This window comes from Acanthochromis polyacanthus, chromosome 11 (genome assembly GCF_021347895.1).
Source record: "Acanthochromis polyacanthus isolate Apoly-LR-REF ecotype Palm Island chromosome 11, KAUST_Apoly_ChrSc, whole genome shotgun sequence".
Lineage (NCBI taxonomy): Eukaryota > Metazoa > Chordata > Actinopteri > Pomacentridae > Acanthochromis > Acanthochromis polyacanthus.
Window position 1 is genome coordinate 24455147 of NC_067123.1, and position 15424 is coordinate 24470570.

Genomic DNA, 15424 nt, shown 5'->3' on the forward strand with positions numbered 1-15424 from the left:
ATGTCTTAGCCATTTAAAATATTTCACATGAACTTGAAGCATCTCTACTACCTTTGAGTATCAGAAAACCCACCTGTTCCATGACATGCCTCTGCTCTAAGCATGTTATCAGTTTACAGTAGTAACATGTCATTACTGGTAGCACAGATTGCAGCTGTTGTAGCTTTATAGAAGCAGCAATCAGGGTCTTCATATCATGTTTGCAAAACGGAGCTGCACGGCTTCACTGAATTATTTTTATTTTTCTCATTGACACATTCCTCTTCCACTCGTGCAGTTAGCATGCATAATGCAAAGGTAATTGTGTTAGTGCACCGCTTTGAAGCTGTGTGAAGAGGGTGACGTTAAGAGACTGTCACACTGACACATTCCTGCGGTGCATGTAAATGTCAGTACAGTGTATTTATAAGACTGGGAGGGGCAGAAATGTATGTAATCTTATGTATATGTAATCTTATGTATACAGGTAGAACGGGTGTGGGGCAATTACATAAGGTGGCAAAAGAGCAACACTTTACGGGGACATGTGCATCCCATGGCGGGGTTAATTTTGAGCCTTGCCATTCACAACCATGGAGACATAATTTAAAACACAAAGTACTCCAGCTGCTGTAATGCCAGCCAGTGTTCATAATTACTCCCATGTTTTGATGGGGCCGGTTTCTTATTTCAGTCAGAGAGTGTTTGGTCACCTAAACAAAGGCTGAGTTGAGTGTATCAACAATGCAGAGGCTTGTTTATACTGCAGGAGTCACAGTGAAGTTTTGTACTGTGGTCTAAGATCAGAGATGAGGCATTTTACTCCCTCATGCATATAATTGACAATGAACCCTGAAATGTGCTTGCAGCTCAAGGTGATTTTCATCTTGATCATGAAGCTGGTGATATGCTAACTCTATTTATGCTTTGAGGTTATGAACAGCAGCTCCAGTAATTGAAGAATTCCTGGAGGGACAGCAGCACCAACTGTAACTTTTTGATTGGTTGGGATGAGGGTGTGTTTCTGCCTCTCTTTGGGCAACAGTAGTCAAAACACTGATCGCACTGGCAGTTGTCCCTGAGGGTATTTAGCTGGCTCAGACTGCTACCAAGGTGCTGTCACCCTGGCTTTTGGTGTGAGTGACGCTGTGATGTTGTCATGCCCTGGCACTAATCGACACAGAGTTGTGTTGCAATTCGAAGAGCTGTTTAGAGTCTGTCTGTTGAGGAAATTATTACATCTACAGTGGAGAAAATGAGGAAGAATGAGTGCTTGTTAGAGAACCAAGGGGTTCTTTTTTCCCCAGTAGCTGTTCCTGACTTCTGCCAAATACACTGCACCATGCTTAGCTTTTTGCCAGCTGAACTCTTGGGCTGTTACAACTCTCACTCTGGCGATTAAGAATTTAGGCCACATTCCTCCTGAGGCGCTGAAAAATGGGTTCTTATCTTAATCAGACTAGTGAAGGTCTAAATGTTCAGACAGAAATTGAGAAAGTTACCTATTTGTAAACTGAGAGAATTAAACTGCATACTGCTGTATTGCAGTCACCCCGTTGAACTGCAGTCGTCGACTCTGGAGAATTGACCCCTCCTATAATTATAAGGGCCTGACACTGCCAAAGTCTGAGAAAGTTTACAGACAGCTGCAAATAATTATGGACACTTTCTCCAAAAGTTGGTTAATGTTGAATTTTGTAATTTGACTGAAGTAAATTTGTATATTTAAGCATTATCTTTGTAGTAGATAAACCACGATCTCATGACTGGCTACTATGTTTACACTTTTGCTCAATTTCTAATCCCGATTTTCAGTTTTACAATCAATGTATTTGATCATTTTGCATGACTAACAATGTCTATTTGTTATCTTTTTCTAGCGTGACAACAGGAATGGCATTGTCAGTCTGCAAACAAGATATGCTACGCCATCGGTGGAGCGCCCTACCAGATCACAGGGTGTGCCTTGGGCTTCTTTCTGCAGATCTATCTTCTGGATGTAGCTCAGGTGGGTAATACACACACCTGTCCAGACATTATGGGCCCCTTTCATAACACACGGCCAAATGTAGCCACCGTGCTGTCTTTAAATGACGCTTTTACTGAGAATAGGAACGTGGTGGCACATCCTCGAATGCCCTTGCCAGAGCTCTGTCCTGTCTAAATTAGCAAAACGTGCACATTGTATTTACAGGACCTAAGGTCAAGTGCTGTGCTTCAGAGTATCCCCGTCATCAGGGCACATACAGGACATTGTTGATATTAAAGCTCATCAACAAAAGGAGAGAAGTATCCTGGAAAATTGAAGCGGTGGATAAAGTTTCTCCCTTGTTCCATTATTGATCCCTGATGGCGCTCTGCTGTATCCAAAGGCTTACAGGGGCTTGTTTCTGACAAAAGTTTGTGTAAGGGACGATGGCAGCCACGATGAGGAGGAGCTCGCTTTAATGAGCTCTGACACTAATCTGATGGTTAAAGCTGCGATAGCATGTAAGTCGAAGGCTTCCCAGGGTTTAGCTTTGTTCAGCTTCTAACATTGTTGATTAAGAGTCCATTGGTTGACACAGCATGGCGCAGATTGTCGTTACAGTCAGGAGTCGGCCATTCATCGTGCCTGGCGTCCAGTCAAGCTTGGTCTGCTCCCAGCACAAGGTGAACAGCAGACAGACTGAGCTCCCAAGTGGCTCCTTCACTGTTTGGCTTCATCCTTGTAGGGGTTGCCCTTTGGCTACTGATTTTTAAAAAGTTGCTAACTAAACAATATAATGTCAAGTTTATGTCCAGTTTTAGAGCTTCACTGCTTACTGTTTAACTAGACAACCCCAAGTTACGTATACTTTGTCACCTTTTACATGTGACATCTAGTGTGGATGTTGTACTGGTTATACATGGACAATAACTCTATTTGCAGTATTCTGTGCAGAATGTTCTAATTTTTGTCTTTTCCTTTCATAGTTGGATCCCTTCTATGCCTCCATCATCTTGTTCGTTGCCGAGCATGGGACGCTGTAACAGACCCTACAGTGGCTTTCTGGTCTCCCGGAGCCCATGGACACGTATTGGACGCATGATGCCCTGGTAGGTCTCATTCCCAGCCACATTCACTGAGCTGCAGTCTGCATGATACAGTTTAGACTTGATATATGGCAGCTAGATCAACAGTTTAGAGCTTTTCTTGTAAATCTGGGTTATTTATTCCACTCCTAACTGTAATTGTCAGGTTGTTGATAAATCCAGTTGTTCGTTAAATCAACGTGTCTCATATTTGTTGTTTGAAATGCTCAATGCGGGGGGTGGGCTTCCATCATCCTTGGTGAGTCAGAGCTCAGAGTGGAAGTTCCGAGCATCACGTGTTACATGTGTCAGTGTTTGGGGCGGGGCTTGTGCTCTGACTGTGCAGGAAAAGCCAGCATCATCCCAAGGAAGGTTACTATGGGTCATGCTGATGCAATCACTGCTGTATCAAATCCACTCATACGTCCTATCTCACTCTCACACTCACACGCCTACTATCAGCTGCTGCGATGCATTAGAGGCCATAGAATAACTTACCTTTTAGTTCGAATTATTCAGATTGGACTGCTGAAACCAAACACAAATACAGGGAATTCCTGCAGGTGTTTGTCTTGCATATTTCCCACAGTAAGGCCTTCAACATGGCACTGACAAATGCAACACCTGCCTGCTTCCAAGGCTTCCTCTTTCAGGGAGCACCCAAGCCACTTTTCAGGAGGACTTCTTATTCAGTTACTTCAATCTCTGTATGTGTGACTACAGAGCTCATTTCAGCAATTTGATATTATGCTCATTTGTACAAATAGACCTTTAAGATAATGTGACTTAATTAAAAAATGAAAACCAAACCTAAAAATGAGACTTTGTATTTTGATTTGCTTTCAGCTTGCATCTTTGTCTGTGTGACGGCAGGCAGAGGAAGTTGGAGGCTTGTGATGCTTCAGGCCTATTTCATGGAAAAGCCTACTGACCCTTTTCTTTTTCTGTATCCACTCCCCCACATTGTTCAATCTTTGAGCATGCTGCATGGGTTTATTTCACAGTCTAATCATGAATAATGTGCTCACTTAAACTGTCTTTCCTGCATTGTCAAAAAGTGCAGACCATCACGACCCATGTCTGAGGGATTGGAATTCATACTGTTACGTGAGCGACTTCTGGTGTAGGGTGTCAGCAGAGCTGCTGGTTATAGAAGTGATGGCCAGGCTCTTGTCAGCACAGAAGATGTTTTAGAGCTACTGTCCTGTCAGTACATTGAGTACCTGATGGCATGATTAGGATGGAAATGGTCCAGTGGCGTAAAAGGGTGTCAAAGAGAAAGAGAATGACACTTGAGATATTTAAGCTGAATGCCTCAGCAGGGTGAGGCATCTTTATAATGAGGACCACAGGGAGATGTAGGGCTAGGTGCTACACCAGCACATCTACTCACTTGCTGTTTGATTGAAAATATATTCTCCCAAGTTGCTTCTGAAACATGGGGACACAAATGGGAGATGAAGGTCCTGTGTGATCTCCTCCTCAGTTTCCAATGTTAATGTTCCCTTAGGTGTGCATACCACAAGAACGCTTGCATAATTAATTTAGAACACACAGGATACATCCTGTTCAGATGGTGGTTAGCAAATCCTGAGAATACTGGAGATATTCCTCTGTGCAGTTACAGAAAAATAGCAGTTTTTACAACAAAGGAGTAAATGTACACAGTGTAGTCACTGTGCACATCGGTGTGCGATATATATCATTACATGCATACTTGTAAAATATACTTATTCATAAAATCACGTTGACTAACAACAATTGAACTATGTGCTGGAGGGTAATGGTCTGGATCTCATTATTGTAATTTGCAGTCAAGATGATGATGTTTGAATTTCAAAAGTGGGTCATGCAGGAGGCTGCTTGTGCTAAGTGAGATATATCTCCTGCATTTGTCGAGGGAGATGGGATGTGTGTGGGGACTGTAGGAAGAGGAACGGAATGCATGTTCAGTCACATTATTCAGCCATAAAGATGTGAGCAGATGAGTGTTGCACATGAGGGCAGGGAGGAAGCTGGACAAAGGCGGGCGCTCCATCTTAAAAGCTCTGTGTTTAGTTAATGGGGGAGGGTGACTGCAGGCATGCTTGCTTCTCATTGGTCTAGCCCACAACACACCACCTGTCTTAGCCAATGGCGTCTCAGCTGAGCAGGGCCCTGTGAGATTTTAAAGAATGACTGAGGAATCCAGGAGGTTACTACAGTTCAAGTTCACTGTCACGGCATAGCCACAAGTGACAGACTTTGGGTTTTCTCTTAATTCCTAAAATTACAAAACAAATACTGAAAATAGATTTTTTTTTTGTAGTATACATTTAAATATAGGTGTTGCACCTGATTCAGTGATTTCAAAGAGTTATATGTAGAGTGTGATTCAGTTTTAAATATTACTGATTTCTTTTTTGTCAAAACATTAAAACATCAAGTCAAGGCTTGAGAATCAAAGTGCGATGCCAAATTCTTCTTTTATTAACAGCTGTGTTCACTGACCCAGCCCAGTATTGTCTGCAAGACAAAAAATACTTTACATAGAAAAAGTTTTCACAGTTAATAGATGCCAGACTAAAAGCTGACACCTGTTAAGTTAACTTGTATAGATACAGTCAGATCTCCTGAGTCAGCACAGCTATTTCAGAGGAGATTTAAATATAATTCCAGGAGGGGGTTTCAGGTCAGTGCTTATATGGCCTGTTGTCACTGCAGCTCTGCAAGGGTAGTGCAAGTCTTGGTTTAGCCTCCAAACACGGAAAAGATTTGACTACTCGGGAGGTCTATATAAAAAAAGATAAAAATAAAAGCAGGAGAACATGTAGAGATTCAGCTGCTATGCTTTTTTCTAATTCTTATTGTTCCATGTGTGTTGTGAGATGTGTTGATAAAAATTAAAATCACATTGAAGGCATTTTTACTGAAGCGCAATGATGTCATGCTGAAACTACTACGTGTTCAGAGTATATTTGCACTTTAAAAAAAAAAGCACTCCTAAGTGTACTGTCATCTCCAAATAAAACATCTGCTTTAACTTGCCCACCACTCCCACAGTGACTTCATACAAGTGTACAGTTAATCACGTCATATGCGTCAGAGAGCAGCCTAAATGCCACTCCTTCAGTTCTCTTTAAAGCACATCAGCATTTCATTAGAAATCGGTCCAGGGTGATTAGCAGTGAGTTTCAAGTGAAGCTGTTAAGTTGCTGAACAGTTTGTTTGGATATTGTGGGGAGAAATTGCGTCTCTGTGCAACAATTGCATGCTTTTCCTTGTCATTGTGATGTGTACATGACTTCATATCCTGGAAGATAAGGCTTAAACAGTTCCCGTCAAGCATAGATGGAAGAAGCAGGATTCTCCGACCTTTTTCCGCTTCCACAAGCCAGACAATTTTATTTTCCAGCATATCAAGGGTGTGGCTGAACTCACAATCTCACATCTCATTGGAGAGTGTTGATCTGACCATCGGAAGAATGACGTACAGAGGAAGAGCAGTGACTAAAGGAAGTTTCTGAATTTTTTCCTCATGGTATGACTTTACAGGATGTTAGACTTGCGTTCAGTCACCTGATCATGCATCATTTGCGTTCAATTAGTCATCTCTACAATGAAGCAAGTTTGTCTGGCAAAATTCCTGAGTTTTCTATCTACCTATAGCCCTCAGATCAGGCCATACTTGAAGCACAACCTGTTTCTTGTGTGGGAACACAAAGAACCCGGTGTCCCTATTAATGGTAGTCATTGTCAGATGGTCCAAATAAAACACAGCCGATAAGCAGTTGGCACAGCTGACTGAAAGACACAGTTTGTTATGTAATGAGGGCCCCCTATAGCTGTGAAGACTGGTGATTGTTTAGAGTGAGAGAGAATTTCACGCCTAAATAGATCACGTTTTCGTCCGCTGATGTTGTTGTCCCTCTTCATTCCTCTTCCCCTCGTGTCCATCTGCAGGATTCTGCTCTCAACCCCTCTGGCTGTGCTTTCTTATTTCCTCATATGGTACGTCCCTCCCTTTGAGAATGGCAAAGTCGTCTGGTACCTTTTCTTCTACTGCCTCTTCCAGTCGCTTCAAACTGTGAGTACTGCACAAAAACACTCTAAGTGAACCCTCACTTGTTCCACAAATGCAATACAGGGTCACGGCAAAGCATTAGTATTGTCCTACTAGCTATTTACACTCCCCCAGTGGAGTTGTGTAATACCTGCAGAGGTCAATGTGGGGTGAACTTAAATTGTGATTCATGTTTTTTGCATTAAGCAATATTCCCAAAATATACATAATTTTACAAGAACCTAAAATAAGCATTACTAACAGGCAGGAGGAGGTCACTTTAAAGACTGAAAATGTGAGGTGTCAGCACCTTTACCCAGATATTAGTAATAACATTTTCTGTAATCCCCACAAAAGTGTGAAAACACCATTTTTGTCCTCCTTACGAAGCATCATTTAGTCAATTCTTTCCTGGCTGGGAACAGTTAACTTCCTCGTGTTCCTGCTGGTTTACTGGCAACAGCTTTTGCACAGAGTAAACAGAGGAGAGTGTTAATTAGTGAGTTTTAGGGATGGTGGTAAATGGACTGTTACCCCTGGACAGAGCAAGCCTTGCCCTTTCCCCCTGTTTCCTTTCTTTCTGCTAAGCTAAGCTGACCAGCCAATAATGATAGCCTCATATTTACTGTAAAGAAATGAGAGTAAAATCTTCTCCCCTACCTCTACGAAAGAGCCCAATTAGATTTGCCAGAATGTTGATCATGTGTTGTAGTTTGTCTTTAGCTGTCTACATGACCTAAAAGTGGAAGATTTTTCTCACATTGTTACTCGTTTTCTTTACCATCAGTGCTTCCATGTGCCATATTCTGCCCTCACCATGTTCATCAGCTCGGAGCAGAAGGAGAGAGACTCTGCCACTGCGTATAGTAAGTATCAGAGAACAAGCCTTGTGTCTCCTACATTAATCTGCTAGCAGACAGATATCGAGTGTGTCACTTCTTTGCTAAACCTCTCCGATCGGTCCTCCCATCAGGGATGACGGTGGAGGTTTTGGGCACTCTGCTCGGTACAGCTATCCAGGGCCAGATAGTAGGCATGGCGAACGCTCCCTGCCTCCCAGGACCTGGCGACATCGTGGCAAACCTGAGCAACTCCTCCATGTCTGTTGGACTCAATGCGTCCGAACCCGCCATCTCCCTAGAGCACACGGTAAACAAGTTTATATATTAGTCCTGTGTTTGACAAGTAAAAGCTAATGGCAATATCTGGTAGAGTTGATGAGAGAAAATGAGATTTAGAAAACAAATGATGTTTGCTAACTGACCTTCTCTTCCTCCCTAACAGAGAACGGCCTACATGATCGCCTCTGGTGTCATCTGCTTGATCTACATCCTCTGTGCTGTCGTTTTATTCTTCGGTGTGAGGGAACAAAAAGGTGAGACTTTTATCTTTCAGCCAAACTGGCTCCATCCTTGAAGTACCTCATTTAAGCTTCATTTCCAAAGCAAGACCCAGAAACTTAAGTTACTCAATTTTTTCTTCCTGATTGGTCGCAGATAAACAAATGTCTTTCATGTGACAGAGCTGTGAGTGACGTTTCTACTCTCGTCCAATGGGGCTGCACAGTTGTAGCTGTGCACTATAGTGTGATTGTGGGCTGACGGTCTGTGTGAGAGCAAACAGGCTTTGGTTCAATTAGAAGCCCTTGTGACCGGTGATTGGACTGATCAGGCACTTCTTGTTCTGCAAAGGATGAGCCTACAAAGCAGTTACTCATGAAAAATAAAGCAGTAGAGGGGACATCAAAAGATTCTGAAATGTATTCAAGTGGATCTAATTCAGCATTTTTCTTCATTCTTGCCATGTTTCCTCTTTCCAGAGTCCTGTCGTCTCAGGTCAGAGCCCATGTCCTTCTTCCAGGGGATTAAGCTGGTGATGGGGCATGGACCATACACCAAACTGGTCATGGGGTTCCTCTTTACCTCACTAGCTTTCATGGTGCGTATAAGAGACACACATGCTGTTTATTGTGTACTCTGGATTAGTTTATGTGCAGTATGTTTTTTTTGTTGTTTTTTGGTTACTAAAAGCCCCTCTCAGACAAGCTTCTTTCAGCTTGTGAACATGTCTGCTTCACCCTTATATAGAAGTAGAAATCTTACTAGGTTGAAACAACACCAGTCTGAACTGCATGTATTCCCATTCACAGATTGCCAGTAAATATGGCAACATAATTTTGGTAGTTACTTTAGTTAGTATCCAGGCGTTGTTCTTTATTTTGTAATGGGAACACATCCACGTGTACCGTAATTGGTCTACTGCAACAGATATCCTCTTGAGATTGTGCAATGGAATAATCTCTGCAATAAAACACTTGATACAACAGAAAAATAATTAGACTTTGATAAAAGGATCAGGCCTTATAAACCATCTTGTCTCCATGTTGAAAAGCTTTCTATTGGTTTAGGTTTTATCTTTTGTTTATAAGTGGCTCCTTGAACCTTATTGTACGGTTAATTATTGTTCCAGAACACTCGCACTTTACTACTGTGGCTGTATCTGAGGATTATTAATGTAGAAGTGATGTCTTAAAGACTGAATGCTGTCACTTGAAGCCAGGAAAGTTGTGTAGCCAAAGTCTGAGAAGGGCTTAAGTTCAACCGGTTCTTCTTATGTTTAATGTTGGGAGTATGTCGCCAGAATTTACTTGGCACCTCCAAACTTGGCCCGAAGTGTTTGTATTTGTGTGTTTAGGCAGTAAAATATGACTGAGTGAGCCTCTTTGTTTCGTCCTGCAGCTCCTGGAGGGAAACTTCGCTCTGTTCTGCAGCTCCACGCTGGGTTTCAGGAACGACTTCCAGAATATTCTGCTTGTCATCATGGTGAGCACGCCCACACACATACACAGGTGGCGCTTCCAAACAAACACAGATAGGTGCACCGTTCCCACAGCAAAACACCGCATTTCTGTCAGCGTATGAAGTCTTGAGACGCCCGTTTGTGCGGAATAAGTTACGGCTTCGGAGTGCAGACAAAGGCCTTCTCTCCCAAGGCGAACACATAAATTGTCCTCAATTACAAGGCTGCTCTGTACTCTGTTATAAAGCAAGGCTCCTGGGTGACTCCTTCCATGATGTGTGTCCACTCTAACTGGTCAGCCTGAATGCCATCCCATTCCCACAGACAGTAGTGGAGCCACGTTCGCTTCTCCTTTCATGTCTCAGCCTCTCTTTTATATCAACCTGTACACAAAAAAAATCAAATCAAAGACTCCCTCTGCCCTCCGATCCTGACAGGTATTAAAGCCAATTAATCCATAGATGTGCTTGGCTCTCACACAGTACAAGTGTGCCGACTGAGAAAGCACAGGTTAGTGAGGTTGAAAAGATTACATGCTTTGAGCCTTTACTTTATGGAAAGGATTATAGAGGCAAGGCAGTGACCTTTTTTGAAGTGCATTTATTTTGTGAAATGATTTTATTTTTTTTTTTAAGAGAAAAAGCCCCTTTATGAAGTATCCAATAATGAGCAGGAATGAAATCCTAATCCTCACCTTCAGTAATACGATGCGATGTCACACTAATCTAACCCGTTCAGATCTTATTCGAGCTCAGATAAGTCAAATCAAATTACAGGCATTATATAAGGAGCTGTGTCTCAAACCTGTTGTCAGATACTGAATGAAAACCGTAAAGGTCAAATGTAATGAAATGTTGTATGAGAGCAGTGGGGAGTTCATTAATAAGGGACAAACAAAAAGAACCTTGTGTGTCCATTTAGCTTCTGTGAGGCATGTTGCAGGAAGCATGCTGTACAGGACAATGTTCTCCAGCCGTGATGCGCAACAAAATGAACTCGTTTTGAAGGGCTGGGCAGTGTTTGTAGCAGAAGTAGCCGTGTTGTCCTCCTCAGTTTCATTTAGAAACGCAATGAGCTCAACATGCTTTATGAGGTGCATTTAAAAGATAAAACCTTATTAAACGATAATAATGTTTGATTTCTTCGGAAACGGCTGATAAGGCTCATAGGATTGAGGGATGTTCTGTGCAGGAGAGTTCCATGGACTTTGGATTTCAAAGATGAACTGATTTTAAGTGCACGCACACTGCTGCTGCAAGATAATATATGTAAAACAAAAAGTGTCCACGTGCAAGTAGAAAGGAAATGAAATTCAAATGGAATGCGTGTTTACTCACAGTGAGACACCACATGAAGGCGCTTTGAAAGCCACAGAACAGTGTGGTTGCAACACAGATGACTGTGCAGTGATGTGTAGGCGGTGTATCTTTCAGCTGAGTGTTTCGCTTGTATCCATAAGCAAATGTGGAAAAATACTGTTGCACAATGGCTTTGTGTTATTCCCACCTTTAGTCAAATATGCAGAGGTCAGAGGCCAAACTGATCTGAGCGTAACCTCTGCTCCCCCCTGCAGAGTCAGACGCTTACCTCTGTGGAATTCTGCATTACATTGAGCTCAGATTTGTTTTGGGAAGAGCTGAAGAAGCCATATTGTCTTCCATAGTCACTGTTGCGTTTGGCAAATAAGAGAGGTCAAAGCGCTCCGACATCGTAACATTTCAAGTCCAGTCAAAGTCAGTCGGAAGCTGAAGCACTTTGTTTCTGATATTGTGCTTCTTTCTTACCTGTTATGTAATAGAGACGCTTCATTGACCTGTTTATAGAGGGCCTTTTGTCAAATTTACAGGAACTCATTTGAGTTTTGGCAAAACAGCTGATTAACTAGACTGGGAATGTTTTTTTTCTTCCTCCTCTCAGCTCTCCGCTACTCTGGCCATCCCCTTCTGGCAGTGGTTTCTGACTCGCTTTGGGAAAAAGACGGCAGTTTACACTGGAACCTCGGTAAGGCTCACAATCTGGTCCAGATCGCATGAAGCCTGTAGCTTTGGCAGGAATGAAGTGTTATTTTAGGAGTTATGGAAAACTGCTGTGGTGCCATTAAGAGACCTGTTTTGGGAAATGAATCTTTCAATGTGTTGATGTCTGAATGTGTTCCCTCCAGTCCGTGGTTCCCTTCATGATCCTGGTGGTGTGTATAAAGAGTAACCTGATTGTCACCTACATCGTTTCCTTCTTTGCTGGGGTTGGAGTGGCTGCAGCCTTCTTGCTGCCCTGGTAAGAGCCCTGCCGACTCTTCATCTGAATTGCTTTTTTCTCTTAACATGTACGACTTATTCTGACGAGCATTTTGTTATTTCAGGTCTATGCTGCCAGATGTCGTTGATGATTTCCAAGTGCAAAACCCTGAGTCCACCGGCCACGAAGCTCTCTTCTATTCCTTCTATGTCTTCTTCACCAAGTTTGCCTCTGGAGTCTCCCTGGGCATCTCCACCCTCAGTTTAGAGTAAGAGCTCACACAAACACAAACGATACTTTAAACTGATAAAAATGATTCAGTCCAAATATTACAGGCTACGTAAGGCTAAGTCAAACCTCCCTGCACCCAAATCCCACATCAAAGCAAGGAATTCCTTTCACTTTCATTAGATTTAATACAATAAGGCTGTTGTGTGTGTGTGTGTGTGTGCGCATCACATGACTGCACCAGGGTTTGCCTTTTGAGTGATTTTTTTTATTTTATTTTTTTTCCCCCCACATCAGCTTGTCAGTTGCACTAAAAACTTACTGAATGCAAGATCTCTAAACAGTGCTTTGCAATATGTTAAAGTACTTCATGCACATTGGTCTCTAAGTCTGTTTTCTGTTTAATAATTAAGTTTTTTTTTTTTCTTTTAGCTTTGCAGGCTACATCAGTAGAGGCTGCTCTCAGCCAGAGGAAGTGCACTTAACTCTGAAAGTGTTGGTTTCAGCCGCCCCCGTCGCTCTCATCATCGTCGGCCTCTGCATATTGTACTCGTATCCCATCAATGAGGAGAGGAGGCAAGGCAACCGCAAACTGCTCCAAGAACAGAGGTAAGGCTGTGGAAGAGGAAAGCACTTGTGTCGGTGTGTGTCCGTGAAGCAGAACTTCGACTGACGTCTCTCGTTTTCTCACAGGGACAACGAGGTGGATTCAGAAACGGACTCGACAGAACTGGCCAACACGGTGTAGCACATTGTAGAAGACAGATCCACGGAGCAGTCGGGTGATCCACTGGGATTTTGCACTGGACTGGACCAACGGACCTGAGCCAGTGGCATCGTGCAGACACTGCCTTGTCCAGTCACACTGCTGCTGCTCCACATACTGAACTTAAGTGACTCAAAAGTGTAAATGTTTCGGCCACGCTGAGGCATTTCTAAAGACAAACAACCTACCCTCCGTTTTTTTTTCCTGGCATGACAGTCTCTCTTTTCTTTTGTTCAGTCCGATCTCAAAAGCCTTACTTTTTGTAGAACATACTTTTGAGCACTGTGGAATAGTTGTTTTTTTTTTTTTTTTTTTTTTTTACAGATTGGTCTCGTTCTCAGTTGAAATTGCACAAAACCATAAAATGTATTGTGAGCTTGTGGGCATATTATTGGTGTTACTCGCTGAAACTGAGCAGTTTCCATCCTTGCATATACCACGTGGAACATTAACGACCTTGAGCACTGCGTCGAAAACAATTTTATACTTCTGACATATACACATTGTGAGAAACTTGAACAGTGATAACGCCTTAACTTGTGCCCCATTTTTGGGTTTAAAAATCCAAAATGGACAAACTGACTTGTCAGGCACTTGCTCTGAAGTCATTGACTTGGTGTGTGATTTGAACACATTTAAATGTGTTGTCATTTTACAGTTTCTACTTGTAGTTTACAGAAACCTGCCAGCCAATCTGTTTGGATCTCATTCCCCACTGGCTTTTTGTTTGTTTAGGAAGAAGCCGTAATAATGTGATGTTGGAACTAGTAGCCAAACCGTATCAGCCGAAGGGCTTGATTTAGTTCCTTACCATAGTACTAAAACCACTACAATAGTCACAACCGCTAGTTTGCACACATCACCGCAGTGTTTATCGAACACTTGCATTATTTACAATATTATTATTTGTAGGACAGCTACTACAAGAAAAGCGTCTCTTCGCTAAATGCTTTACTTCCCAATAGTGAACAAAATGCTGGCCAAAGCCGGTACTAATTTAGTAATTACAATATTTAAATATTTATTAGTTTTGATTTGACTACAAATCATGCGTGCCAGAAAGTTGAGCTTCTTGCAGTATTTAAATTTATTTAAGGCCTGTAAGGTTTCTCTAACTGACCGAGGAAGGTTCTAAGTGAGGGAAATGGGGTGGAAGTCAAATTTTAAAACATTCACGTGCCTTTTAATGCATGGTGCCATTGCTACTGTCTTTGTTCTATATGGATTTAAAAAAAAAAAAAAAAAAGGGAAGCACAGACTAGTAAAAAAAAAAAAGATTGGAATACAGAGAACTTGTTGTAGTTGGGTGTTTATTTTCCTTTGTACATATTTGTGTTTATTGAAGACACAACCAGGATACTTTGACCATCTCAATCCATCGTATGAATGAGGATTGACATATTTTATATCTGTTGATATGGAAACGTGTACATGCAGTGTCGTATGTTACACATACTGTTACACCTCTGACATGTTGACATTTTCACTAACTCAACCTGTAATAATTGTACATCCTGTAAATCTCCTTCTTTTATTTGGTCATTTGTATATCGTCTTTTATAGATTTATTTGTGAACTTCCTCGTGACTCTGAGGCTGTAGCCAAATGTGTGAGCTTTAACCCCACAGGGACACACAGAAGCCTCCTGTGCAAATGTATATATTGTACATGTGAACCTGTAAATATCTTTGATATTTGTGGCTGCATTTGAAATGAACGTATGTACACTGTACTGTAGTTATTTAAGAAAAATGTGATGAGAAAAGACGTTAATAAATACTAATTGGTAAGTGTACTGTGAACAAGTTGCCAACACTTCTTTCCTTCCAACTACTTTATAATGTGCAGTAAAGTCATTGTGTAACTCTCACATGAACAGTAAAACAACAGTTTGCTCAGAGCGGATCCAGAGAATCCTTATGTTGCTAGGTTTTTATGTCTATTTTTTTGCAGAATCATAACTTCAGTTCTAAGTTAGTCTGATTAATCTATATAACTAATGTTATTGCAGGTAAAGTTGTATTTTGTCTCATTTTTTGGTGTGGTGTTAATCTTCAACATTGTAGTTGCTGAGGTAAATCCACACCATAAATACCACTGTAGGGTGTTTACCTCAATATTTAACCTCATTTGAACTTAAACTATTGCAACACTTTGACTTGCTTCATAAATACTGGTAATTGTATCAGACGTGCATCATGGATGAAAAACCTAATGCTTACAGAAGAGATATTAATGCATTATATATAGATATTGGAGGAGATTTATGCAAGCATTGGCTGCAAAACATTCTAAACTATCTAGACCAGATTGTTAGAGCA

General features: G+C 41.7%; 1 protein-coding gene across 1 annotated transcript; it reads left to right on the plus strand.

The window, feature by feature from the left end:
- The first annotated feature begins 1877 nt into the window (after positions 1-1877).
- Positions 1878-14908, plus strand: mfsd2ab (MFSD2 lysolipid transporter A, lysophospholipid b). Its single transcript, XM_051955863.1, has 13 exons — positions 1878-1987; positions 2935-3057; positions 6976-7099; positions 7863-7941; positions 8049-8224; positions 8360-8450; positions 8895-9013; positions 9814-9897; positions 11792-11875; positions 12036-12148; positions 12234-12377; positions 12770-12946; positions 13031-14908. The coding sequence occupies exons 2-13, from the start codon at positions 2948-2950 to the stop codon at positions 13083-13085; spliced, it is 1356 nt and encodes a 451-aa protein (XP_051811823.1). The 5' UTR covers positions 1878-1987; positions 2935-2947; the 3' UTR covers positions 13086-14908.
- The last annotated feature ends 516 nt before the right edge of the window (positions 14909-15424 follow it).

Excerpts from the sequence above, each read along its gene's own strand:
- mfsd2ab (XM_051955863.1), top strand. The coding sequence starts at position 2,948 with ATGCCTCCATCATCTTGTTCGTTGCCGAGCATGGGACGCTGTAACAGA. Across the intron at positions 8,451-8,894 it reads CGGTGTGAGGGAACAAAAAG|AGTCCTGTCGTCTCAGGTCA; the intron begins GTGAGACTTTTA and ends TCCTCTTTCCAG. Across the intron at positions 12,378-12,769 it reads ATCTCCACCCTCAGTTTAGA|CTTTGCAGGCTACATCAGTA; the intron begins GTAAGAGCTCAC and ends TTTTTCTTTTAG.